The sequence below is a fragment of the Anarhichas minor genome, unplaced genomic scaffold, assembly GCF_050575085.1.
Source record: "Anarhichas minor isolate MPS153535 unplaced genomic scaffold, ASM5057508v1 ptg000042l, whole genome shotgun sequence".
In the NCBI taxonomy this organism is placed as follows: domain Eukaryota; kingdom Metazoa; phylum Chordata; class Actinopteri; order Perciformes; family Anarhichadidae; genus Anarhichas; species Anarhichas minor.
In genome coordinates, this window is record NW_027466488.1 from 5,380,673 (window position 1) to 5,408,155 (window position 27,483).

The 27,483-nt window shown below is 41.5% G+C and overlaps 1 protein-coding gene across 3 annotated transcripts; it reads left to right on the forward strand.

The window, feature by feature from the left end:
• Positions 1 to 80: 80 nt before the first annotated feature.
• On the forward strand, positions 81 to 17,737 carry immp1l (inner mitochondrial membrane peptidase subunit 1). 3 transcript variants are annotated; one of them, XM_076110201.1, is made up of 8 exons: positions 81 to 159; positions 1,288 to 1,371; positions 7,758 to 7,868; positions 7,976 to 8,064; positions 8,184 to 8,310; positions 13,520 to 13,630; positions 14,199 to 14,300; positions 15,486 to 17,737. In XM_076110201.1, exons 3-7 carry the CDS (start codon positions 7,764 to 7,766, stop codon positions 14,277 to 14,279), a joined length of 513 nt encoding a protein of 170 aa, XP_075966316.1. In that variant the 5' UTR covers positions 81 to 159; positions 1,288 to 1,371; positions 7,758 to 7,763; the 3' UTR covers positions 14,280 to 14,300; positions 15,486 to 17,737. The 3 variants fall into 3 exon arrangements, with proteins under 3 accessions (XP_075966316.1, XP_075966315.1, XP_075966317.1); XM_076110200.1 differs by lacking the exon at positions 15,486 to 17,737 and having other exon boundaries at positions 14,199 to 14,349; XM_076110202.1 differs by lacking the exon at positions 15,486 to 17,737 and having other exon boundaries at positions 112 to 159; positions 1,291 to 1,371; positions 14,199 to 14,349.
• Positions 17,738 to 27,483: the final 9,746 nt, after the last annotated feature.

Consider the following 27,483-nt stretch of genomic DNA (forward strand, 5'->3'; position numbering starts at 1 on the left):
GCCTGCTACTGTTTTGAAGCGCGTTGTCCAATCAGAGAAGACTTTGGTGGCGCTCGACCAATGAGAACAGCGATTGTTACGGGGCCGTGTGCGGAAGCTGTCACAATGAGTTTGTTGTGGTAGATGCATGGTTGGAGCATTGAATCACTCAGTTAGTAGGTGAGTAAAGCTAAAGTCGCTGGTATATCTTTATCCTGTTTACGTATATGTGAGCTTATGTGATCTTGCGATGGCCAGCAGCTGTTCTGTGCCTACACGAGTCAATTAATGCATGTGTTTGTATCGCCATGACCTTGTTGGTTCATCGCATAACTTTATTGTAGAATCAGTCCCTTCGTTTACCATTACAGCTCATCTCTTGCTTAGCAACCAGAGTACAATTAACCAATATTAAAAGAGGTAATTGTTGCTTGGCAGAGGAACAAGCTGTTTACATGATGCATGGCATATCACGCCACAATACGACTTTTATCGTAGATGGAAGTGTGAAGCACATCGCCTACACGTGTGAATAGGGAAAAATATGTTTAATAAGCAGGAATCCTCCGCACACTTAATTAATTCACTGCATAATGGATTGAAACAGTTTGTGACAAGGAGCATACAATCTGTTTTAACACACACACACACACAGCAACGTGTAAAGGTGACATTACTCACAGGTATGTAGAGCAGCCATAACTGCGAGAAGAAAATAGACAATTTTTGACGAAATTTGACTTCACAATATTTCATATATATAACTATACATAAAGATATAATATATATACAAACATATTAAAACTATTGTATTTAACACAGCAAAAATAAAAGCAAATTACTACAGTATGACACATAACTTTTAAATTCCAAATGTAAAAAAACAAAAATGCTTTGTCCCAGTGCATTGCTGTCAAATGGCGAAGGGGTATATTGTGACGTTAGCCACAGTGTATCAAGAGACTATATCACATAAGCTCCATCGATCAATTATGCCAGCTCTATTCTATTTTATTCTATTGTATTGCCTGTAAATGCATGACCTTTGTACAAACAAGATAAATGAATCTGTCAATCTACTAATTCACATCCTTAAGACAGGGTAGGTGTTATGTAATAAATGGGTCATCAATTGCAGTTGTACAAGTGCATCAGCTTCATGTGCCTTTGCACATGGGATCAGCTGTATGTAAATTGCCATGTATGTCCATTTCTGGTTGTATAGTCTGTAGTCATTTTAATCTGACAGTGAATGTAAATGTGTAAGCCTGTGCCTCACTTCCCTGATCACATTCAATTTTAACTCAGCAGGTGTAAAGGCGAGAGGAGGAACGTGGTCCGTGCATGAAGTAGGAAGAGACTGCAGCTCAAGAATAGCTGTGGATAGACGTGGTGAGCACCAGCAGCTTCTGAATAACACTCTTAGTTTAAAAGTTGTGAGTTATCATACCAGGTTATTGATAACGCCAACATAGAGTATTCCTGCCTAATCTGATCTAAACCAATTCGGCTAACCCGATGATGAACTGCTGCCTTTTTAAATGCATTCATGTTACTGGTAAGTTTTCCTAAAACATAGTATTAAAGTGGAGAGTTTAAGATCCAGTTGTAGTCTTTTTGAAATGGGAAAAATCTGTTCAATTTTGAGCAATTTTCTATTTCAAATACACAACAAAGATATATTAGATTTTACCATTGTTAAACAAGTTGTATTTAAGTGCAGTCATTTCATTTCATATAATGTTTGATATAGATTTTGAGTGGTCCACAATACATTCTGATATTTTGAATAATATTGATAATATATTTTGGATTTCATTTCACAAAGCTAAGTATTACAACAGTATAATCCATTTCAAATAATTGATCACATTGCGACTTCATTTAACATTTTAAAAAAATCTCATACTTTGAACTGGTATATGAGTTTACAAAAGAGGTTCGGCACTAAAATGTATAATGTTTAAGTCGGCTCTCTGCTCAGCAGCTAATAGACATTTTTCATAGAAGACATTTTGATGATGGATATTCATTAAGCTGCTTTGGTTACAGGGTCACTTTCTCACTGTCATGGAACACTTGAATAGAACGGAGGCATCCGTATTGTTAAGGAACACCTGTGATTTTCCGAATATGACAAGTCAAAATGTCTGCTGTCAGAAGGGCCTGCTGATGATGGAAACCTATCTCGCATATATATCAAGAACTCTGAATGTTCTGTCAGATCAGACAAACTGGCAGGGGAAAGGCCAGTTTCTATTGTACTGTATAATGTCCACTTATTATACTGGCTGACTTATGAGTGATCAGTGTAATCCTTAAGACAGCTGTAAAAAAAGCTTTGTGAGGCAGAGAGAGGCCAGAGGCAACACACGATCACAGGACACTGTAAGGCTCCAGAGGAGGCAATAGCCCAACTGCTCACTTTACAAATGCTCTCAGCAGAGGCAGTCCTGCTGTTTTGACAGTACTGTTGAGATTTATATGTGCTGACAGGAGACCAGGGGAATATATCATGACTGACAACACTGGGCATTGTGGAAAGCCTATATGAGACAAATAAGATGTACTGCCTGACCTGCATCTCAGACGGAGGAGAGCCTGCTTCAGCAGTAACACGTGCAGGATGTAGGAGTACATTGTTGTGGAAACTTTTGTTCTCTAAAGTCACCTTATTTCCAATTGTCTCAAATCCCAATTTAACCTGTGGGCTCTGTAGCACAATTCAATCTGTGCAAGTGTAAATACAGAAACCTAATTGTACAAAAATAACATAATTTCCCCCCTTTTCAATGTGTCATCTGTACATGTTTTCCTGTCGTGTTTTTGTCAGTTTTATCAGTCTCTGTATATCTGATTGAGCTATATAATGGCAGCAGTCATAACATGTCAGACCTTTCCTGGTCAGATTGTTTTGGTTTCTTCTGTGTAATTCTGCCATCAGTGTGGAACAGCAAGAAGCGGTACACTTCTCGTGTCCGGGGGATGCAAGATTATCATCAACGTGGACCATATTTATTTAGTTAGTGTTGAAAGTGAAGTTATATTCTAAGGGCACAACTACAATAAGGGTAGGATGGGTTTTGTACGCAGCTAATTTTGTCTGAAGATTGGACTTTTCCATTTTGTTCAACGTCCCATATTTTGAATAGCACTATTTTTAAATTCCTTTTTTGCTGATATGGCATGAAATCCAACAAGCCATATTTAGCTTGAAAAATATATTTAATTTAGAATGAAAGTAAGTCACATTCATGAAAGTCATAGGTTTGCTTTTAGGTTGCGGTGTCTGTCATGAGCTAGTGTTAAAATATATCCGCTTTGTCGGGAGCCGGCGACTGCAAAACACAAGCTCCTTTGTGAATCTGATACAACACCAGATAAGATCTCTCATATTCTCTCAGCACCAGGCCAGCACCACGCATTCGCTTGTGGTCAATACAATAAGGCTTAGCGGCTGATTTTTCCATTCTATGTAATTGGCTGGGGACTCTGTCAACCCACACTTCCTTTTCAATTCATAGCAGTTGTATTCATATCGCTTGGCTATTATTTGCTCTGGCTGACCCATTGATTGTAGGTTTAAACCCTCAGCTCTTCAAATAGTAACCTCGCTCAGCTGTTTCACGGCTATGTTGCTATTAGCAACAATGAAAAGAGCAATATGGAGATCAGTTGCTTCAATTAAGCCTCTAATAGAAGGCAGACTTAGAAGAGATGGGGGCTAGACATAGTACTCTGTCACTAAGACTTTTACATCTGTCACTCTCCATCCAGCCAGGTGTCTGTGTCTGAATCGGCAGGATTATCTCCGATTGGACTGATAGTTGAAACAGACCCCCCTGGTTGCCAAACCTCCTTTTTATAGATCACATTAAGATCAAATCAAGCTCTGCGCAACAGGACTAATGCCCCTCCTTCCTCTGCCTTCTGCTGCCCAGAGGAAGACATCAGAGGTGGGATCCGTCCCTTCTCTTGTGCCTGCTCCTCCAGACTCCCTTCCATCTGGGATCCTCAGGGAGAAAAAAAATATCTGACAAGGGGCTTGTAAGCCTCTTAGCCCCCCTGTTGCCCAGCTCTCTCTCAGCCCATGTTTTCCTAATTTAGTTGTGTAAGGAGTCCGCCGCAAGGCCCTTATATGCTGTTTCGATTGTGATTCTCTTTGTGGTTCTAATAGACTTGCCATGTTTATCAATTAACACTACTCAGCCAGTGGCAGGTTCAAACCTCTTGAGACCAGTAGCGGTAATTCCTTTTGGAATATTTCCTTATGGCGTCAATAATGTTTGTATAATCAGGTATCAATGTCAGTGTGCCGTTATTAACGTCCCCTTCGCTACATTGTCTTTTGTTTGCTGTTCCTACATTAACCGAGTTTCCACCTAAATAATATTTTTATGATACTTAGCAAACCGCAATGGAACTGACAGCATAACATTGGTCTGAAAAATGCAAAAAAAAAATTCATGCTTATTTGAAGTTTTTATAATCCGATTTTTTTTTTACAGAGATATCAATGAAATTGTTAATGGTGTCTTTACCTGTAAATCACATCCTTTATGACATTTCATGTGTGTCGATGCATCTTGATACCACCATTCTTTATTATATGACAATATAATAGGCTGAAAATAGGCTTTTCACAAAAACTACTTTTGTTGGATGATATATTTCACCAGAAATATTTGCGATGGACGATATTATTGTCATTTTAAGACTATTTCTATGCCACTGATATAATGATAATGCAATAGCATAAGAATGCAAGTACACCCTCATAGAGCAGTGAACTTTTTATTACCTAAGAATATTCAGACATTGGAATTGGAATGTGAAAAAAATAATAAAATAAACCACACAACCAAAAAAATAAATACATTTGATTTATAAACGCTGCTGTTTGTTCTGGCGTCATGTTGGCTAAAATGTCGGTGACATTCTTGTGTAAACAAACATGAATGTAAACACAATGGGCAATATCGAGGTCAGCTAAAATGATCACGGTCATGTCCATATATTTAAAGATAAGTCAATAACGTAATTATCGTTGCAGGCAATTTACTTAAACATGACAACATATCCAAGGTCAACTTTTTAGACACTATATCCATTTTCTCGTGGATGTGTCTGTCATAGCGACGCTCAGGAAGCCTCTTCATTCTACTCAATGCAGACGGCAGAAATACACTTCGTCCACATTTTATTTCTTGCAGTGTCGGAAATTGTACACACAAAGTGCTTTTGACAGCTTGATCGACACACTGATAGACATCCCCGTTATTGCTGCACTTTATGCTCAGAAAAAAGAAAAAAAAAATCATTCATCTACTTGTGATTGCTCTGCCCTGAGTGAACTGGCCTCCCTCAGTAAGAGGATCACAGAGTTAAACACACAATGAGGTGTTTCCATCCACAGCTATTCATTTGGGATCCCCCTCTTTGCCCCACTGTAGCGCTGTGCCACGGGAGGTCGGTGGTCACAGATGGTTCTGCAGAGAGGGCTGTGCTGACTTTCTTTGTTTTCCCATGAACATGTTTGGTGTGTAATCCTGGATTAACGGAGAGACTTTGAGTTAATTTACAGCTGTAATACAGCATTCAATTAATGTTGGCGCTCCCCAACACACATGTGCTGGGTATTAGGGGCAATAGATAGTGTTGGTTGCCTGGCTCTTTGCTCAGGGGAGTAAGAGGTATTAGAGATCCAATCAGAGGTCTCTGTGGACGTCCACCTCATTCTGAATCCCAAAGGAGTCACTGCAGCTCATATACACTTTCTATGAAACACATAAGTAATGCTTTTGTCTGTGCACAGTCACACCACATGCGCACACACACAGGCACACACTATCAATGACAGAGGGTGCCTCAGAAAACCAGGCGGCTGCATATGGACTCTCTTGATATCAGTCACTGGCCGTGTGATCTTGTTATGCAAAGTCCCTTAATCCCTACCTATGATGAATGCAGGTCGAAATGGAGGGGGGGGATCTGAAACAGAGATATGAGGGCAGCTGTAAGGGAGGCTGTCCACTGTGCTTTGCGAATGAGTGCGAGCAAAGATTCCTGATCCCCAGCCTAGCAGAAGGAAGAGCCCATGTGAGATCATGTCTGAGGGTGCATTACAGTACCGCAATGACAGAGGAAGCTGAGGGCAAGACAAATGGAGCTGAACATGTCACCTTAGTGCAGACCTAGAGATTCACATTAAGCTTTAAACCACTTGCTTCCCAATAGAGGAATTATAGGGCCAGAGGTGTCGTTGTACCGGCTGTGGGAGGACTGACTTTACAGCTCCTGTTGAACAGATCAAGAGACCAGTGCAGAATAACCCTGGAAAAGGGCACTTCATTTCGTCCCTGTGCTGAGCGTATACGTGTCCCCGGTCACTCACTCGAGTGCCGTTATTCACAGTGGCGGCAAGAAGAAGAGGGTTGCCAGGGGTGATCAGGACACAGGGGGAAGAGTGGAGTTGCGGCACACAGGGAGGTGAAAGGATGGAGTTGGTCTTTTTTGGATCAGAGAGGATGGTGAATGGGCCGAAGAGACAAACCGTGCTAGGGATGAAAGAATAGATGGAGGGTTTAATAGGTGGAATATTGTGTGTGTGTGTGTGTGTGTGTGTGTGTGTGTGTGTGTGTGTGTGTGTGAGAGAGAGAGAGAAAAGAGAGCAGAGGGGGGTAATGGGATTAGGGGTAACACCTTTGGCAGGGCTGGGAGAGCCACCTGACACCCGGTCTGTTGGGGACCTGGGGAGAAAGGGAGGTGGAGGTGGTGGGGCAAGGGAGAAATTGGGGGTCTAATCCGTGTCCATCTTTGGGAAGTCATTCTCAGAGCTCTGAGGATTTGGGGCTTTGGTTTCCGCTCTACTTGCTTTTGTTAATAATGCCCTGGGAGGGAGAGAAGACATGGAGAGAGAGAGAGGGAAAGAGACAGAAGGAATAAGGGAGACGGAGAAAAGGATTTCTTTACCCTGTGGTGGACTGGCAGGACAGCGGCCTGAGCTAAAAATGTTTCAAGTACAGACTTTCCTCTAAGCCAAGCTGTATCTGTTCTTTGCAAAAACATACAGTTTCAATCTGTTTGTGTATTTGCATGTGTGTGTGTGTGTGTGTGTGTACAGGTGTGCCTACGTACACACTGTGCACGGCAGTGTGTAAAGATTGACTTACTTTCTTCTGTCCATCCAACAGGTTGCAGCTTTAGTAAAAGTCAATAACCTGAGTGCGGCTGGGATGTTTGCTCAGAAGACACACGGGTAGTCCTTGTGTGCATTTGTTTGAGGGCGGGTGGAGGGTTGCTGGGGGTATCTTTGTGTTTCTATGGTGTTGACAGAAGTTGATAACTGCTCTAATGATTGTGGTGGTAGTGGAGGCAGCACAGTGTCAGGGACTAGCTGCACACGTTGCTGAGCTGCTTGGCTGGATGTGTCACAGCCTCTGTGTTTGTCCATCACCTGAGCGCAAGGTGTTGATTGGTCCATCCTACACAGGATCAAAGTTCAGGGCAGTTTTCTGGTGTGAACTGGCCGCTCAGCCTCTGAGAATGAAACACCAGGGAATGTGCCATCTTAGCAGTAGGCCAACTGTGACAACCTTGTCCACACCTTTGCAAATTAAACCCCAAACAGCTTTTGTTTTTAGAAATCCTGCAAAGGACATAAGCCTACCATAAATGGATCAAACATTAAATCCTTCCCTCACTACTGTATTATAGAGCATATGATAACTATGTACGCCGACATTGTGCAATAACCTGTGGTTGTGTTTTGTGTATAGGTGGAGATGTTCCGCAGTGTGCTGGGGAAGACTCTCGGGTTTGTGGGCTACACAGTCCAGTATGGCTGCATTGCACACTGTGCCTTCGATTACATTGGAGAACTTGTGGTGGTGTGTATTATTAAGATTCCAGAATTTATGATTGATAATTATTGTTCTAAAATTGAGTTTACCCATCTATGCACAATAAATAATAATTGTTTTTCTTGTTGCTTCAGTGTTCGGGTCCATCCATGGAGCCAACTATTGTCAACCATGATATTGTCTTCTCTGAGCGGATGAGTCGTCAGCTTTACAAAATACAAAAGTGGGTACCAGTAGTGGATACGTGGTTTTTTTACAGTTATTGTTTTTGAAAGCAATTTACTACAATAGATAAAACAATATATATATATATATGTGTATCTTTTTTTTTTTTTTTTTCAGGGGTGATATAGTAATTGCAAAGAGTCCATTTGACCCACGTATGAATATTTGTAAAAGGGTTATTGGACTGGAGGGTGACAAGGTCTGCACGAGTTCCCCATCAGATCTGTTCAAGGCCCACACGTATGTGAGTATGTTTACATTTCTTATACATCCTGTGATTACTTGCTTTACCATGGAAGGTTCCATGTAGCATTTTTAGAGTGTCTTTGGAAGAAGAAAAGGTTAAAAAGATAAAGTAAAATAGAGAATGAATGAAGAGTGAGTTTACAAGAAAAGTCTTGGCAGTTTGTTTCACTGTAAAATGACAAACAGAATCTCTATGCATAATGCAAAACCATCTCTCAGCTTGTCTTTGGTTTTCTTTGTGTCTGTGTGCCTCAGTCTATAGACGATCATCGTTGTTTGCATTTTAGACCGCACACATCCATTTTGTGTCATTGGTCAAAATATCAGCTTTTGACAACACCTATATTTCCTCAGAACAGTGATAAAACCAGAGAGTGAGCAGGGGGTTCTGCTGCTGAAACCACTGTCATTGCTTTTCTATTACTACTCTCCCCAACGCCCACAGCTCAGGCCTGCAATCTCTCTGAAGCCTGTTAGAGTTAGTGCCAGCCGAATGGACAGACTGATGGGTGGGCGGAGGTGTGTGTGTGTGTGTGTGTGTGTGTGTGTGTGTGTGTGTGTGTGTGTGTGTGTGTGTGTGTGTGTGTGTGTGTGTGTGTGTGTGTGTGTGTGTGTGTGTGTGTGTGTGTGTGTGTGTGTGTGTGTGTGTGTGTGTGTGTGTGTGAGAGAATACGTCCACAAACCAAAGGTTGCGTTGCATGTTACGTGTTGCATGTTTTTGAATTTTATGTGTATTTTATAGACTATGGCCAGACTGTTGAATAAGTTCAGCAAAACATAGCATAAGGTCACGCCTGTAAGTGTCATTCAACAAATGAAATAGGAAATAAAGAGGTTTCCTCTTCTACTAGCTTCACCCGACACATACAGGGGACTGAACTTGTAATCGGTGACATCATTGTGTTGTGATTCGTGATCCCAGTATGTAAAGACAGATGATCAATTTGAGCCATTTTTAAACTTCGCGCTCGGTGGACAGCTACTATATTTTTGGTTTGTCCATCAAGCTCAGGATAAAACTTAATGTTGGATGCTCCTTCAATTTCCTTCAGTTATATCTCAAAACCAATCGATACATGCCAATATCTTGGTGGTATGTGGTATGTTTCAGGCCACATTGTAATTCTTCAAAGCTGTCAGTTCACTAATCTGTTGTCCAAAATCAATCCAAATCAAGACCATGGGGATCTGCTTCCCACTCATGAATATAGTTAGTGAGTTATATGTTATGGATCCACAAATCAGGGTTACTTACACTAATTCTAAAGGTATGGTTTTGCTTATGAACTCGTACACCTCAGTTGCCTTTGTCTAACAGGAATTTTGGAACTATGTAGCTTCATCCAGTTTCAAATTTAAGTTTTTAACTCAAAAGAGGAGATCATACCAGAGTAAACACATCACTCTTTTTGCCTGTGTTTACTTCTTGACTCAAATCAACTTCAGGTTTAAAAAACACTGTAAATAATTACAGTTCACACAGATAAGATTCAAAGTAGCGACAATATACAAAAGTGCGTTGTATAATATAATTCAAGGGCCTCTGTTCAGTCAATGCATGTTGTTAATAGAACAGTTTAATGCGTTTTTTTGTTTTAAATAGGGCTGCAATTATCAATTCCACCTCAATTGAAACAATTAGTTGTTTACAAAACTGAAGCAGAATAATCAGTTAGATTAGCCAATGAATCTGTTGAACAACAAATTGAATGTCACAACTGTCACATCAGACGGCTTTTGTTTCTGCACTGCTTCAGTTCTCTGTCATACATGCAGCTCAAATAGTGCTCATTTTTGAAAACGTAAAACTGCTTAATTTGATAAAGTATTGATTCCTAACAATGTTGCATTGTATTTGACCCATCAAAGATTACAAATATCTGTTTCAGGGCTGAAAGAGATATCTGTAAGCCTCAAAGATGAGTTACAACAAATGGACCTGGAATTGTTTTAGGTATTTGGTGGATGACGGGACTTGTGCTCACAGCAGAAATAGAGAGAGAAAAAATATTGATAGAGTTTATGATTCCTTTTTTTTTCGTTTTCGGGGAGGGACAATTTCCCCCCTTGAAACCGCATTCATAGGCACAAGTAAGTGACACGGTTTAGTTTTTTTTGCATGTGTATTTGTAATACTATGCGACTCTAAACATTTGTCAGCTTCACAAACAAAGCAGGTCAGAAGCTTGAAATAACCACTGGGCTAGTCTTCACAAAAGGTCATTGTTTTTAATATCATGCAGCCTAATATATGCTTTCCAATGTTCATCTTTTAACTCCCAGGAGCCAAATCACCAGCTTTATGTAACAGCATTTGAGGTAACTGTGAGAATGCCCGCTGTTAACATACATGTTTGGGCTCCCTTAGGGAATTTCTTTCCCCAGACGATGTATGTGTTTGTGTGTGACAATTAGGATGGTGTGAGGCATTATGGGTGGACCTGTAAAGAGGAAGATTTTGGAAGACAGTGGTAGATCCTGTCATCGCATCTTTTTTTTGATCTAACAGTGGACTAATTGCCCTGTCACCTTTTAAGAATCATTTCTGTGTCTGAGCTATTGTGTCAAAACAATGACACTTGATCCCTAATATTACAGCAAAGCGAGGTAAAGAGAGAGGTGGACAGAGAGAGATGAAATGTCCCCATACGTTCTCTTCTTTTCAGTAAAGATAGACGGAGTAATACGGTGAAAGATGAACTCTATAAGCCTGTATGTATTTAAGCTGAACATAATTCACCACCTCAATCATGTTAACATAATGAGCACTGTAATGGTGTGGCTGTTAAACAACACACCTCCACCGCGAGGAGATCTCCAGTTTCAGGAGCTCTCGACACGTCTCTGACAGGTACACAATGCCTCGCTTCGACCCAGCCTACAACCGCGGGACAGGTTCAATTTCTGCCTTCCATCATACCAGAACCGCCAGCAGAGCGGATCAGAGTGACTCCATGTCCTAATACTAAAACTCTGTGTTAGGCCTACCTGGATCTCATTGTGGTTGGAAACATCTGTTGATGACAGTCAAAACCACATGTTTATACTGTTAATTAAGGAATTAAGGAATGACTTGGGTATTTCCACACCGCCCTGCCCACAGAGAAACTTCTGAAACACAACCTTTTATGTGCATGCGAAAAATGAAGTGACGCTAATTGCTTTGTGGTTATTTACAGGTGCTTTAAACAGCAGTTGTATTTGAGTCAAGGATGGTGCATCATACCTCTGCTTTGGATCAACGTACCGTATTTTCCGCACTATAAGGCGCACTTAAAAGCCTTTCATTTTCTCAAAAAACGACAGTGCGCCTTGTAATCCGGAGCGCCTTATATATGGATCAATTGGTTAATTGGTTGATCCATACTGGTTGTACACGGCGCTCTGTCAAAATGTTTCAGTACGACTGGTAAACTACAAAGCCGCACCGCAGTAAACACCGGTACTGTGCTTACTCCTAGTCCAACACCACTTGTGTGTATAAAGACCCCAAAATGGCACCTTTCAAGAGACACGCTTACGACGCTATTCTATTCTATGCGCCTTATAATCCGGTGCGCCCTATATATAAAAACAGTTCTAAAATAGGCCATTCATTGAAGGTGCGCCTTATAATCCGGTGCGCTTTATAGTGCGGAAAATACGGTAGTTTTAATTCAGAGCATCGCCTTTGACTTACCCCCCCCCCCCCCCCTTTACACACACCTGCAACTTGCAAAGCGATATGCTAAGCTTTTATCCTCATACTGGCCACAGTACAGCAGGTCAAGTTTCAGACCTCTTCACGTTCTGAAATACTACTTGGTTGATCCCTGAAGTACTTTTGTCTCTCTAGTTTCTCTTTGAGGTCATTTATGTTTCGGGACTCAAATTTAAGTGCTTACTTTAGCTGTTGTCGATCGGATTGATTGACCTTCACTGTGGTATTGCTCAGACTGGATCCTAAATATATCAGAAGTGAAGTTTGTGTGTGCTGTGGATTCACCAAATTCCGGATAGCCGCTTGGAATTTCTTTATCAATTCTCTACGTTTTTATGGATGAGCACAACGAAGATGATGCTTATTTTTTATAGAAGATGAGGAGAAAAGGGGAGTTCTGGTTTGGCAGATGACAAACGTTGGTGTTTATTTTTCCTGTGCTTGGGAGCCAACATATGTTACCATGTTAATGAGGTGTGATGGTGGGAATCCAGCGTGCTGACATATGGTTCTCAGATGACTCCTTTAATGATATTCATTTGCGTCGTCGTTATTTAGTGAGTTGTTTACCTCATGTTAGGTCAACATGTCACTGGCTCGTGATTATGTCACATCATCTGTCTCAATTATCGAATATGAAACGAAATGCAGCATCCCACAGCAGGACCGAAGACTAATCGGCGAGTGGGGTGATGGGGCTAAGAAATACGAGCATAGGCGAAGACGCGACGTCACTTCTTTGTGGATACTATTCTGTTTCTTTATTCATGTTTTTCTCTTTCCCCCAGAAGACTTTTGCCGTTAAAAAGTTAGGCAACACAAAAATAGACTCGTGGATTGTGATGCCCATTATGACAATATAATGTGTTGTTGATCCTGTCTGCACATATAGGGGGGACAGCGCACTTAATTAGGGCCTTGACAAGCCTACTCTCCTAAAGTGATGAGATTAATCATAATTGGTGTCACAGTGAATTAGAGCCCGCTTGGATAACCGCCCCACTGGCAGGTCGGACTACGGTGGAGACCCTTGGACACTGCTGCTAGCCGCAGCTTAGCCCTCTCTATCTCCCTTTTGTTTCCTCCCTCTTGCTCTGTCTCTCTCTTTCTCTGCCCAGCTATCTCAGGCCCCTCTCTTGCTTTGCCCTCCCTGGGTAAGAGGGGCGCAGATCTCAGCCAACAGCCTAATGACCCCGTTTGAAGTTCTTCTTAATCCCCCCCACCCCCCCCCCCCCCCGACCCTGCCTGTTACCCATGACCCCTCTCCTAAGACGGTTCAGGGTTAAAGAGGGACAGGCAGGTTGACGTTAAGATAGGCTGAGGAGGGAGGGACGGCTGAGGCGGCTCGCTGGGGGTAGGGGGTGGGCTTAAGGTAGATTCTCACTACATCATAGATCCGCTCACTTTTACATGTTATACTTGCAATTTCAGAGATTTGATTTCTATCTGATTACTACATGTTAACCATTTGTTTGCCCTCTGTCCATGTGTGTGGTGATGTTTTCAGGTTCCTAAAGGCCATGTATGGCTAGAAGGGGATAACCTTCGGAATTCCAATGACTCAAGGAGCTATGGCCCAGTTCCCTACGCCCTCATCCGAGGGCGTGTTTCCTTAAAGGTAACAGAGGAGGTGTACTGTATCTTGTTGTGGATTTTATTAATTTTTTTAACAAAATGTGTTCTTTTGCAAAATCAGAAATATCGTTTTGATTAAATCTCTCATATATGGGTTCTAGCCGAGTTTGGTGTTTATTTTTTCTTTTTTTCTTTCTTCATTCAGCCTATCATTAGTCCGGTACGGACATTTTTAAGCACAATTCAGAGACGCGAGTCAGTTGGAAGTTCAAAGCAAGTGTGTCTGATTGACCAAAGCCGGGACAACATATTGTCTAGCTTTCCATTCTGCTGTGTTGTCATGTCACTGGATGTCATAGCAACCACGACCCTGGAAACAGGTCAGCCAACCTTCTGTCCATCTGATTGGACAGCGGCACTCCACTGGAGGCCCTATTGCGACAGCTGATGAACTAATAAGATCTCTCATGAAATCAAATGCTTCATTAAAAGCCATATTAGTAAATGTGTCCATGTGTTGCACATGATGGTTAGAAGTCCTGCATTTAGCTTCTTGTGAGTCTCACCTCTCTCTTAACCCATTGTTTCTCTATACCCTTTGTCCTACACAGCTCTGGCCACCGCACAGTTTTGGGACCCTCAGTGAAAGCCCGACCCGACGGATCATTAAGACTCAGAGTGACTCAGACTGACTCATTCACTTTGTTTGTACAGTACGTTGCTGTTTTAAATCAATTTTTGAATAAAGTTCATATTTATTTAGATTTTTTTATTTTATTTTAAAACATGGTTATTCTTTAACCATGCTGATGTGATCAGCACCATGCAATCATACATGCTTCAGTTATACATTTATTTTAGTGTTTTATAACTGACAAGATTCTGTCATCTGGGACATCTGTGCAGCACTATAAGAACAGCGTGTGAAGCTTTGTCTCTGTGGAACTGCTAATGGCAGAGAGTGGGCAGTGGCAATACACGAGGTTCATGTTGGGAATCATGATCATTAAGTAATAAGACGCACATAAGTTTTAAATCAACACGTTAGAGACCAAATCATACCCAAGATTCACTGGGAGGGCTACCTGTGGTTGAACTTAAATGCTGAGTTTAATTTGCCCTAAAATTCACCTAAACCACATATTAACAAGACAGAAGTACATGTGTTTTAAACAGAGATATCTGTCTAAACCTATAAACTATGACCTCGGGAAATACATGTCTCATTCCTTTAAAGAAAATATTAATTTCATGTTTACCCTTTCTTAGTATTATGGTAAAAACAAAAGCTCTCTTATTGTTTAATATTTAATTAGGCTGCCAGGGCAATTGAAAAAATGTTAACATTTCCCATTTAACCATACAATATTAATACGCACTTAGTAAGAGCCTCACTCACCACTCAAAACAGTGTGTGTGTGTTGTGTCCAGAGCCTCACACCCAGTATGTTACATGCACTTAAGACACAGCATTATTGTCAGCTTTCTGTAGTAACCACACGTCATTTATAGACGTGGTTTCTCTTATCCGGGTAAAGGACAAAGAAAAACTTGGTAAACACAGCTACTTTAGAGAAACCTGACTTCTTGGTCACATATATACCTTAAACCTGGTCTCTTAAGTGGATTTTTACAAGAGCGCATGTGCATGACAAAGACTTAACAGTGGAAGTAATGTGGCAGTAGTGGGAAGAAAAAGGAACATTGCTGTACTAGCTGTACATCTTTGTTTTGAATCCAAAATAATTAAATCCAAAATTGGAATAAGCTGAAGCTAAAATATAATAGTCTAAGTAAAGCAGTTTCCACCCGTGGACAGCAGGTAATGTTCTAACACAAGCACAAACAGGAAAAACTGTATATTTTTTTTATCATTCTGCTTACTCTCACAAAAAAAGGCCATGCATTGCTGCCCACTTCTAAGGCCTGCTCATCCTCCTCGGACCTTCCTGGACACAGGGACATAACAGCACATCCACATACTGAGCTGTGGAAGCTCAGCTGGTCATTCTCCGAGGCAGAAAGGGACTCTTCTCCTTCGAGCTCCCGAGGGGAAGTGAGTTGCAGGCAGCCGTGGGTCCCTGTCCAGCTGCTTCCTCTGTCTGGAGGGGGCCAGAGGGTCAGAGACAAGGCTCCCTGTGACACTGAATTATCTGCCTGAGTGTGATTGTGCCTGCTGGGAGGGATGCTTAAGATTGTGGGAGCGTCTGTGTGTGTGTGTGCATTTGAAAAATATGTATGCAGAGTTTTGCTTCAAGCACATCTTTGTTTCTCAAGGTTTAATATTCATCTGCTGCGTGTCAACACGGTGCCCGTCTTCAGCTGAAATGCTGACACAAGTAATCTTAGCGTGCTCCTTTAAAGATACTGCCCCATAGAGGGAGCTCTGACTGTTCACTAATGTAACTCGAGCCCTGCTGGATGACAAGCTGTTTATGATTTAAAGTACTGTTAACTAGGATACATCTTAACAAGATTCACACCACCTAATGTACAAGTATCTCGCTTATTTCTTGTTCTCAAGGAGAGAGAGGCCAGTGTCACAATTATGCTCGACCAGACTCCCCTCATACCTAAGTTTGAGCTGCATAGTATACACATACATCCCGTATGTTGCTTTTGCTGTCATCCTTCGAGTTGTGTCAGGAGACCAGAGTTTCAAAGAGATGACCGGGCAGAGGTGTATATCATTATCATGCTGAGTGGGCACAAAAGCTGGGAGTGAGGCAGGAAGAGATAGAGATCGGAAGAAACGGACAACAGACAGCTGTGCTGAGCTATGCAGCACCACAGAGGCAGGCTGTGGGCTGTCAGCAGGGCTGAGATGTGTCTGCTGTCTCTGTAACACAACAGGGAACGGAGCACAAGTGTACTGTCATGATGTGGCTACTGTATGTAGCTGTACATCTGAAATATCATGCTCAAGATCGAATGTTTTATGGGCATGAGGAATGATTATATAGTTCATATGAGTAACTACTGTGGCAAAGGAAACTCTGTCACTTTTCCGTGTGATTTAAAGTAAGAATATTTGATCATTTTCAATATGTAATGTAAACAAATGGCAGTGAAAGTGAAAAGCAAACTATTCACAATCCTTATGATTTGGCAGTACACTCCTATAACATTGTTGGACTCATGATGGAAAGTAAAAAATCAATGCAGTTGACCCAGAGTTGTCATCCTTTTCCTTTCACACATTCTTCCTTATTCCTGGTGCCTGCATTACCCACAATGCACCTCAACCAGTCAGACATTCAGATGTAGTGGCTAATGTAAATCCAAGCCTCTAGCCTTGAGTAGAGGTGAGCGGGCTACATACGTCTGGTAAGCTCACTTCTTTCTAACTCCGTACTCCAAGATTTCTTTAATTCTCTAAATTGTAATCTTTAGAATCAACGGATCACTTGAGGCAATTTATTAGTCTTTTTTTTTTTTTACATATGCGGTAGTACTATAACGAATGTAAACAGACTGTCATGTGTAAAACTAGTGGAGTTCCAAGTTTATCGTTTATGTAATGGAAACTCACTACATAAAATGTACTGTTAAGTTTCCAGATATTTTTTGTTATTATTTTAGATGAAATTGGTTTCCTTTTCAGGTCTGACACTTCTTTTTTTTTTACTGCCATTTTGCATAACATTTATGACTTTGTGTCCAAATCCTCAACAAACCGTGATTACAAATACATCCCTTTGTTGCTTCTCTGCCACAGTCGATGTGTGTATGAGGGTTTTTAGAAACTACTGTAATCATCAAAATTAGCTCAGCAAATTACCCTGATAAATGCTCATTATGTTAAGCCAATGAACAGTGGCTGTACGTTTATTGTCCTGGGCTTGTTTTCCTATGTTTACTAAGAGCCAGCAATGAGTCAAAAAAGCAAAATGACCAGATTTTTATGAAAAAATCAAATATTTTCTGGGTAATTTGGATATCCAATGAATATTTGAGTAGTTTTAACATCAGGTTTGGCCCTTAATTTCATACTGTGCAACATTATTTTCTTTAAAATTAACATTTTGATCAGTGTATTGCTTTGGGAAGGATGGTGATGATTATTGTTACTCTTATTATTATTTAACTCAGGACAGGGTCCTCCTACTTGCTCTTGCTACTGTATTTTCTAAAACTGTTGTACACAAAAAATATAGGAGTTGAGCAAGAGAAACATGAGAAATGACTGGAGGGGGCAGAAGGGATAAGAGGGAACTGGAGTGGAGAATAGTTGAATATGGGGCACAGATGGGAAGACATGGCAGTATCTTTTTATCTTGATTCCTTAGTTCATTTGAGGTTAATTGAATCCTTTAAAAGCGCAGAGACACGTGAAAGAGGAGAGCGGGAGGTATGGGTAAAGAGAGTAAGAGAACCGCCCGTCACTGGTAATGGCCTGGTTTGTTTGTTTTCATATCCATGGTAGAGAACGTGACCCAAAAGTAAACTTGGGTCAGACGCTGCAGCATTACTCAGACAGCCGAATGTCTCTTTTAGTGCTGTCTGCAAACAAATATATCCTTCTCCTAAAGACACACCACCAGGTCACTGATGAAAAGTTATGTAGCCTTTATCACACAGAACTTTTGCTCGTCAGTAACATAGTCTAAGACATATCAGTCACACTCCTGTGTGAATTCTACCATGCTTCAGTTCTCCTTCTCTCTTTTGCATATTTTTGCTCTGTTGATGCATCCTGTTTTCTGCCTTCACTTTTCCTTTACCCTCCCTCTTCTCCCATCCACTCGTGTTGCTGTGAGCTGATAAGGGAATTGCTCCTTTCATTGACGGATCCTTTAATTCTCTCCTTTTAATCAAGCCTGTTAGCACTTCTTAATTAAGACATCACAGGAGCGTTTCATCACGCTTTTCTCTGTGTGTGTGTGTGAGAGAGAGAGAGACCATGAAAAAGAGTGTGAGTACTCTACAAGTCCCTATTCTGTGTGAAGATGACTGAACAGCTTCAAGTGGGGTAGCTACACCTCCTCCAACTCTGTTCTGCCAGCCCTTGAGGTTTGTGGTGTGTACATATCCCAAGCCAACAGGCGTCAACCTCCAGAGATCCATACTAGACAGATGGTATTGGAGGCTTGGTAGGACGGCTATCGAGCTTCCTACTGTCAGTTTGTTGATCACACACACCAGGCTGTCAATACTCACAGTCCACTAATCAAAGAGGGTAGAAAAAAACAACCCAGCACAAAGACTATTTAGAAGGCAAAACTTAACTTTTGCTGGATTTCATTAGAGAAGTGAGAATGGGAATTTCCAAACACCAACAGCAGCACTTGTATATTTTTGCTTGTTTAAACATATTTTGTGAAGAAGTCAATAGAACAGTGAAGCTGAGGGTTTCACAGGAACATTAGCCTGCCTTTGGCCTTAGTGTTTTCCCCCCCTAAAGGCAGTTAACACTATTTGTGCTTCTTCCCTCTAATAGTGCAGGTGGGTGGGAATATGTGTAAGTATGGGGTGGGGGGGGCCTCTGCTGTACATACAGTACACTCACTGAGGGTCCTAATGGAAAGCTATGGGACCTCTATCCTCAGGCAAGGAGTGATGCATAGAGTGGAGGGCAGGGAGGGGGATGACAGAAGCCTTAGTCTGACAGGCCTGACCTATATCCCTCTTCGCTTAATAGAGAGAGGGAGAGAATAATTGGTAGATACACATTTGCTGTTAGGAGCGCTCTCTTTCTGGATAGTGTTTTCTGTGGTCAATATATAGAGCAGTAGGCGAGGGTGAGGAGTTTCCATCGTCACTTCAGTCTCTTATTTGTCAGCTTTGGAAATAATAAGACAGGCCTTGTCTTGACACAACAAATTGTCTGTGTCATTAGCATGATCATAGGTCCAGTGGCTTCCATACTGAAACAAACTAAAATGTGTGTCTGTCTTTCTCTCTGATGGTCAGTCAATTAGTCGGTCAGTTGGTGTGTATGTGCTTGTGAGTCACAGAAATTAAGGTACACTGTGTGTGTGTGTCTATGTGTGTGTGTGTGTGTGTGTGTGTGTGTGTGTGTGTATGACATCCCATTCTAGGATTCTATGTATATATATATATATATATATATACACATATATATACAAGTATTGTATCTGGGAAAGATAAACAACAATCCAAGAGAAGAAGAACAACTCTGAAGTCACCATGGACCAACCTCAAACACCCATTGAGTCTGCCGATCCTACTGCCTCTGAAACTGCAACAGAGGCAGGAAGTGAGGACAAGCTCTGGTGGTTCGTCACCCATGTGACAGTAAAATTGGTGAACAAGTGTCAAGCTCTCCAGATCTCTGGTTAAACAGACGATAGAGGGACTCGCTATCACTGAAGGCTTCTGCCCGGATGCCAAGAGTACCAAAAAAATGTGCAAGGCTGTATTCAAAGACCTGCAGAAGAAGTTTTACGGTAAAAAGCTGCTAGAGACTTTAATGCCGGTGTGACACGCAGCCATCGTCAAGTCTTTGCAGGCCCACATCACACAGAGGTCTGCTCAGCTTGCAAAGAAGGAGGCCTCCTGTTGCTGTAAAGATCTGGCTTACATTGCAGGTTTAGTGGCTTTGACTGCAGTTTTAGTTGGTGTCGTCACTTTCATGATGCTCACATGAAGCAGCTGCAGTGTGCTTAGTCATATACCCGGACAGCGAGGATGCCTAATGACGAACATCCATGCCCATGTTGGAATACGCCTCATAAACAGCATTAATCACTACGATTTAACCAATTTGAGGGCAAAGTCCTACAGGCTGCCTAAAGGCCTACATGACAAACTTCTACCTCTCCAAGGACTCCGAGAAAGTCACAGAGGCCAAGAAGGAAGGCATTGCTGCAGCCACAATGTTCATGCCAGAAACGGACAATGAGTTATTATTATTATTAAACGACACTCAGCAGTGGCGTTTGATGGCGACACCGTCCTCTTCTCAGAAGAGTCAGAGATCATCGTGAAGAAACACGGCCTGGACACTTTCTTTGAGAACGAGCAGGCGTTTGAGAACTGGATTAGCAATCTAACGTGATTTTGTATGTAGAACTTTTACTTATAACAGAGTATTTTTACTCTATTGGGACTTCTCTTAATCATCTGAGAACCTGTTCCAGCGCTGGTTATAGGTGGGGATGATGGTGATGCGTTGAATATATGTTCTTAGTTTAGAGTTTTTTTTGTCTTTTTGTTGTTTTTTGGAAGAGAGTGTGTGTGTGTGTGTGTATGTGGTCCCCCTGGCATGTCCCGGATCCAGTAGCGGGATACGCAGCTCTTTCTGCCTGGTTAACTGATGGGGGCTGTTTGGCTTCCAGACAATTTAGCAAAGGAAACTCTGCACAACAAACATAAACAGACACGTACTGATACAGGCAATAACAGAGAGTGCATACACAAAGAAACACACAAACACCGACAGAAACACATGTAGATATGCAAACAAAAGACATAGTGATTATCATACAAAAGGGCATGGATAAGTATGTACCACAAGAATGACACTTTTGTAGAGTCCCTTCTCTTCCAACAATCACTCTCTCTCTCTCTCTCTCTCTCTCTCTCTCTCTCTCTCTCTCTCTCTGCTCCTCCAATTTTCTAACTACAAGCTGAAGAGTCTCCTCTCCGGATTAGAGTTTGCAGCTTCCCATTCTCTCAACTAGCAGTCCATTTGCCCCTAAGGTAGAGGAGGGAAGGGCGAAAGAATGGGAGAAGAGAAAGAGAGAAAGAAAAAAACCTTAGAGCGGGACATGGGCCTGAGTGGTGATGGAGAGCTGGCATGGGGAAGCAGAGCATTGCGTGCGTGTGTGTTTGTGTTCCTCATCGGTCACTGTAGTTCAAAAGCTGAACCGCGTCCAAGCCTTGGTAATGATGCAGCCGGCCACAACAGACTACAATAACCAACAGTCTATGGCCGGCCAATTACTGTCCGCCGCAATTATATTTCCAATTCAGAGGTAACAGGGGAAAGTGGCCCAACTCAACTAATCATTTCGAGCAATTACGTTTAAAATTAATTAGAATGTCAGGTTTGGCTGTGCGTGCCTGAGCTTGGGGGAGGTTTTGTTTGTGTTTTTGTTGCTGTTTTCACTTTGTCAAATGGATGGACTTGAAAGGAGAGAGCAGGAGGAGGGGGCAATATCAGCAACAGTGCAAGCCAAACATCAACCACAGCCATGGATTGAGAGACTTGGTCATTATGGGAGTTTGGTGAGTTCGGGGAAATCCATTGTGCTCGAGAGAATGCTGTGATCATTCTGTTGATGCCGGGCATTTTGCTAGACTGGAAGAATGAGTTCTTGGTGATGTCAGCTGAAATGCTGTGAGAGAAACAGAGAGGGATGAGAAGGAGACACTTTGTATTAAAACAACATCAATGTGTTTTGATGACTTTAAATAAATTCAAGAAAAGCTGAATAAAACAGTACACTGCAAAGATCATAAATACGTAGATTTGAGAAGACAGTGCTTCACACTTGCATATTGATTATTCTTCACTCAGTTGATTTTTGTCACGATGATGTGATCAAATTGTGTTGTGATACAAACGTGTTGTCAAAAAACTTGTAGCAAATAATTAAAACCTTATTAAAACTTTATATTTAGAGTTTACAATGATTAAATAGAAAAAAAGTGGAGCACATTCTTTCCTTTGAGCATCAGTTTGATCTTATGTGATTGTACGTATATGTTTGCGTTAATTATGAGAAATACATACATGTGGAAATATAGTCATACATTCAAATGAATATTGTGATATTGATTTTAACCACAATGAACAGCCCTGTACTGTAGACAGAAGAGAACACTGACTTACTAAGCACATAGCGAGACTGGACAAACATTATTAGTGTAAATAATGTTTCTTTACAGTAACACAGTGAATGAATAAGCCATGGCATGCCGTGGAAAGAAATAACGGATTTAACAGGCATACTGTACAACTGACTCAAACTGTTTAAAGGAGCAATTCCAAAGGAAACCCGGTAAAAATATGACAGTACACCAGAGCTGCGGGTGCATGTTGAATGTGTGTGTGCCAATCGGAAAATCTGCAAGATGGGCTGTGTTATATATTTTATGAGTCTTGGGGTTTCTTTTTATACCATACCACTCTCACACACGCAAATACCTGCTATACATGAAGCTGGTTAAGACACGCACACAAGGTTACTTGTAAATGTAAAAAGCTTGCTTTAGAAATAAGTGGATGGTCCACCTGAACAACACTGATTCGTCCAATAATGCATAGCAGGGTTATGGCAACTCACGCAAGTCTAGTACACACACAAAGTTTTTTGATGTAGATAATCCCAACAATAAACATGGGTTCGTTTTATGCGATTGATTTGATCAAAAAACACATGAATGCCAAAACATAATTGTAATTTCCATAATAAATACAACGTTAATACTGTCAGGGATGATGAGACCGTTCTCATTGTTGATCATTTATTTTCCCATTGCATTCCTTGGATGATAATATTGTACAGTATATGCAATCTTCTTGGTGATCATCATGTCACAAACGAGTGTGATAATTATTCTTGCCTCATGCCTTGCATTAGCATTTAATTTGCACTGTAGGACTTGGATTTATTTTAACCCTAGAAATTTGCATTATTCAGTGTTTGCTTTGGGCCATTTGTGTCCAAATATTCACACATACACACATGCGTTATACAAACAAACAAAAACACACGAAAATGCCTCTGGTAGTTGTCATAACAGACCACCCCTGATGGAGTGATGTCTCATGTCTCATTAATAGACGGCTCGCAGCAAAATAATGGCGTTACCTCTCCCACTTTTACTGGGCCATGGTGACAATTCAGCTTTTATCAAACAAGCAAGTGTTTCCTCCCTGGTCCATCGCTTAGACACATCCCAACTGGAAATAGGCAAGTTTCTGTTAAATTATAACCCAATATAACTCTTTAATTTCTGTTAAACATGATATCGGGTGCACTCTAAGGTATGACAATATAGTTAACAAGTTGTCATCAGTCACAGGAATTGAATCTATGACACATTTCTGAAAAGAAGAGAACACGTTGTCCCTGTTTTATCGCGTCGCATCATAACTGACCAGACATTTCAGTCAATTTATTAGTTCCTGAAAATGGTTTTATTGTGAAATGAAAATGAGCTAAATTAATCGACCATTTCTGTCCTTCCCTCTTTCCAAACCAGGCAATTCTTACAACTACTAGGGTGAGGTAGTCTTTACCTCCCCGCACAAAGGCAGTATAAAAACACAAAACATAAACATGCCAAAAACACTTGATAACATTAAAATGTGCATATCGCATATGGAATAAATGGAGACTTGAACCTGCAGAATGAAGTTATCTTTCTTAGATTTTGGCTTCGTGGATACAAAGGTTATCTAGCATATTTTTGCAACAGGAAACATAACTGAAGTCTTTAGATGGGCACTTGCATTGATTAATTGTTTAAAATATCAGTCAGTCACAGAGTTTTCTGTTAATTCTTTGTTCTTCTTTTTTCCATGCAGCTCATTTTGTTGTTTTTTAGAATTGATGGATGGATGATTTAGACTTAAAGTTACAAATTAATCAAATTGAGAGGGGAGTGCCATTTGTTCTCAACAATTTATTTCATGCCAATGCGTGTGTAATTATCATTGTGGTAATTACTAATTAGGTAAAAGCGATCCACAATTGTTGATTGTTGTTTGTTATCTAAAGAGACGAGAGACAAAAAGCTGGACAGAATGTTTTGATGTTTGTTTTCTATGTGTGGCTGATGTCCTTGCTGATACACAATTAGCTGACCCATTAAAATGCCTTATTATTCACAGTTACACATCTGTAATTGATGTTTGCCTTCATCGGTGCCCCGACCAATCCTTGTCGGAGCATCATGCTCATTATGATCACTGAGAGGTTCTCCAGGCTGGAGATTTGAACCAGAGTTTTCTGGAGTGTGCACACTGTGAAGGAGAGGAGTCGAGATGGAAGGAAGAGAGACACATAGAGAGGAGGGGCAGCAGCAACCAAACGTGGAAGAAGAGGAGAGGTACTTTGATTGACAGTTGTCTGGCCTGGTGCCTGCTGAGGTTGTTCCCCCCGTCGACTGCTATTATCAGCAGAAGGACTTCCCCATTGCCTTGGCAGGGACTGTGTCACCCCTCTCCCCTGGAGGATGCTATCCCATTTGGGAGGAGATGAATAGGGGTCCCCTCACCCCGTATGGGGTCTCTGTGGACAGAATCTTTACAGGGGCAGCACAGTGGAGTAAACAGGCTTTATGTCAATACCAGCATCACTGACATCATAGCAACTACTGGCCCTGCAATAGTTTCAAACTGGCTGATTTGGGGGATGTGTCTGTGATGAGGCTGTGGAAGAAGGCACTCCACTTTTTTAAATGTTTTAAAATGTAGTTCTGATTTAATTATGACAAATGTGGGATGGTATCTGGCATTACGCAAACATTTTTATGAAAAAACTATAGACATAATATATTATTGAGAAGAATACATTACAAACATATGTAATGAGTTTCTGTTTGGTTTTTGACTTTTAACAAGTGTTCATACTTAATCCACCACTATTGTCAGCTGCGGTTCAGAAACAGGAATTACAACAGCTATCTGTCACTATCACAGCTAAGCTTAAAAGGTATGACATCTTGAAACTAATTTTGGAATTAAAGTGCTGTGAAGGGGTGTGAGACTCCACGGTAGCAGGGCAGCTCTGTGATCATTTGTGTACTGAATTAATCATCACGGTATGAATTTAATATCTTGGTCAGCATTAGTCATTCAGTTATGGTAATTAAAAACAATTTGAGTGATTTTGACATGCAACTGATGGAACAGCTTGTCACGACATTTGTCCCCACTTCAGCATTTAAAGCTGCGTGTCAGAGAGTATTTAAGGTGCACAGTTAATTTCTAAAGGAATGCAGACAGCTCACAGACAACACACAGACAGCTGCACTGTTGGGTGATTGGCATGTTCAATGTACTGTGTGTAATACAAGTAAATCCTTCACTTAGGCAGGTGTGTATGTGTGTGTGTGCGTGTGACAGAGAGAAAGAGAAAACACAAGAGACGCCCAGAGAGAGAGAGAGAAAGTGTGTGTGCAGGTGTCATGGACAGGTTTATTAAATGTTGTTCTTTTGACAACATCCCTGCAGCGGTGGGTGTGGAGAGCCTCTTGACTCACTCTTAAATTTACATGTGCTCTTTCTTACTCTTGGATCAGTGGTGAACAGGCCACCAGGAGGGGAAGTCTCAGGCAGATCACATGTGAGTGCAGATTGTGTCATTTTATCACACGTATGATTTTCCTCTATTGAAGAGCCATCTGGGTAATTGGTTGTGCTTTTATCTGCAGTATTGTGGCCTAATGTGGTTAGTGAGTGTGATAAATACAGAGGACAGTATCCCTGGTGGGAATCTATAGAGATGTATACCAGGATACCCGAAACACCTACGCTGTCAACCCAGCTTTCAACTTACAGCAGCCTAGCTGACCATATTTGGATTGTGCAGAAGCAACACCCCCCCCCCCCCCCCCCAACACACACACACAACACACACTCACACACACTCACACACAAGCACACTTCACTTCTTCACTCTCAATTTAACCCTGGTGTGTGATGGGGCCCGTGGTTAGACTCCTTGCGGGTGTTAATGGCCAATGGAGCAGATATCGTAATGAGTGATCAATCTAGTTGCTGCCGTCACAGCAACACATTAGCCATTCATACAGATTCAGTCCACTCGCCCAAGCAGAAGATCTGGATGCATATTTAATGTTTATCTTTTACAGATCTCGTTTAAGTGGACCTGTTCATAAAGCAAAGTCTTTGAAAAGGTGACAAAGTCCATGTGAAGCCAACGCCTGCCTGGCAGAATCAAACAAGTTTGCACTGGATCTCCAAGAAGTGTGATACTCCTCTTTTTGATGAAGAAGCAAAACAATTCTGACGTGAACGATAATGAGGTGATTATTACGATCTGCTGAAACTATCTTGCAATTAACATTAAAGCTTGCAATAGGTGCATTACATCAATTAAACAAGACCTTAAAAATGTGGCAGGAGATGAAAGAGAGCTGATGCATATAATGTCAGGATTGAAACGCATGAGGAGAATCACAGCAACCCTGGGATCAGGAGAGAGGAGGAGAGTCGCTGAGAGTGTCTGCTTTTAAGTACCTCAATCATGCACCTGTCACTCCCTTTCCTCATGTAGACATCAGTGTTTACCAAAATGAGGGCTGACAGAAGACATCAGAGCTGGTTTGTGTGCAAACAGCTTCTGCAGACAGCCTCATGGAGCCAGCACTTCTTGCACACTGATGCATTTTTTAGGTTTTACAATCGTGCAAGATCCCATTTGAGGCTATTTGAAGCAAGAGAATCCTTCACTTGTCAGGAAGTCATTTTGTGTCAGTTTGCTGAAACAGCATGGGTACAAGACATTGTGCACAGTTCTCTTATTATGCTTTACTGGCAGGTTAATTTGGAATTATTAACTGATGCCAGTGATGAAACAGTATGAAACGCATGAAGTGTCTCGGTATGTTAAAATAACCCTGAGTACATTTGCAATGGAACCCCCATTTCCGAATGCTCAACAACTGCAGCATCACGCATCCCAAGTCACCCGAACAAAGTCTGAAAGCAGGTTTCAGGCAAGGCTGGTCGCAATTCAACTGTAATAAATGGGCAGATAAGACAATCAGTGCACACCGTGACTTATAGCAGCGCTTTCTGTCAGACCAGCACTCTGCTGGGGACTACAGGTGCACCCCCGGTCCTACAGCCAAGGAAGGAGGGAAAAGCAAGGGCACAAGGAGGCGTCTCGCAGCCTGTGTGTATAAAGACCCAAACTACAGTATAAAAGGTAACTCCACTGTCAACCACATGCA

Excerpts from the sequence above, each read along its gene's own strand:
- immp1l (XM_076110201.1), top strand. The coding sequence starts at position 7,764 with ATGTTCCGCAGTGTGCTGGGGAAGACTCTCGGGTTTGTGGGCTACACA. Across the intron at positions 7,869-7,975 it reads ACATTGGAGAACTTGTGGTG|TGTTCGGGTCCATCCATGGA; the intron begins GTGTGTATTATT and ends TTGTTGCTTCAG. Across the intron at positions 8,065-8,183 it reads CAGCTTTACAAAATACAAAA|GGGTGATATAGTAATTGCAA; the intron begins GTGGGTACCAGT and ends TTTTTTTTTCAG.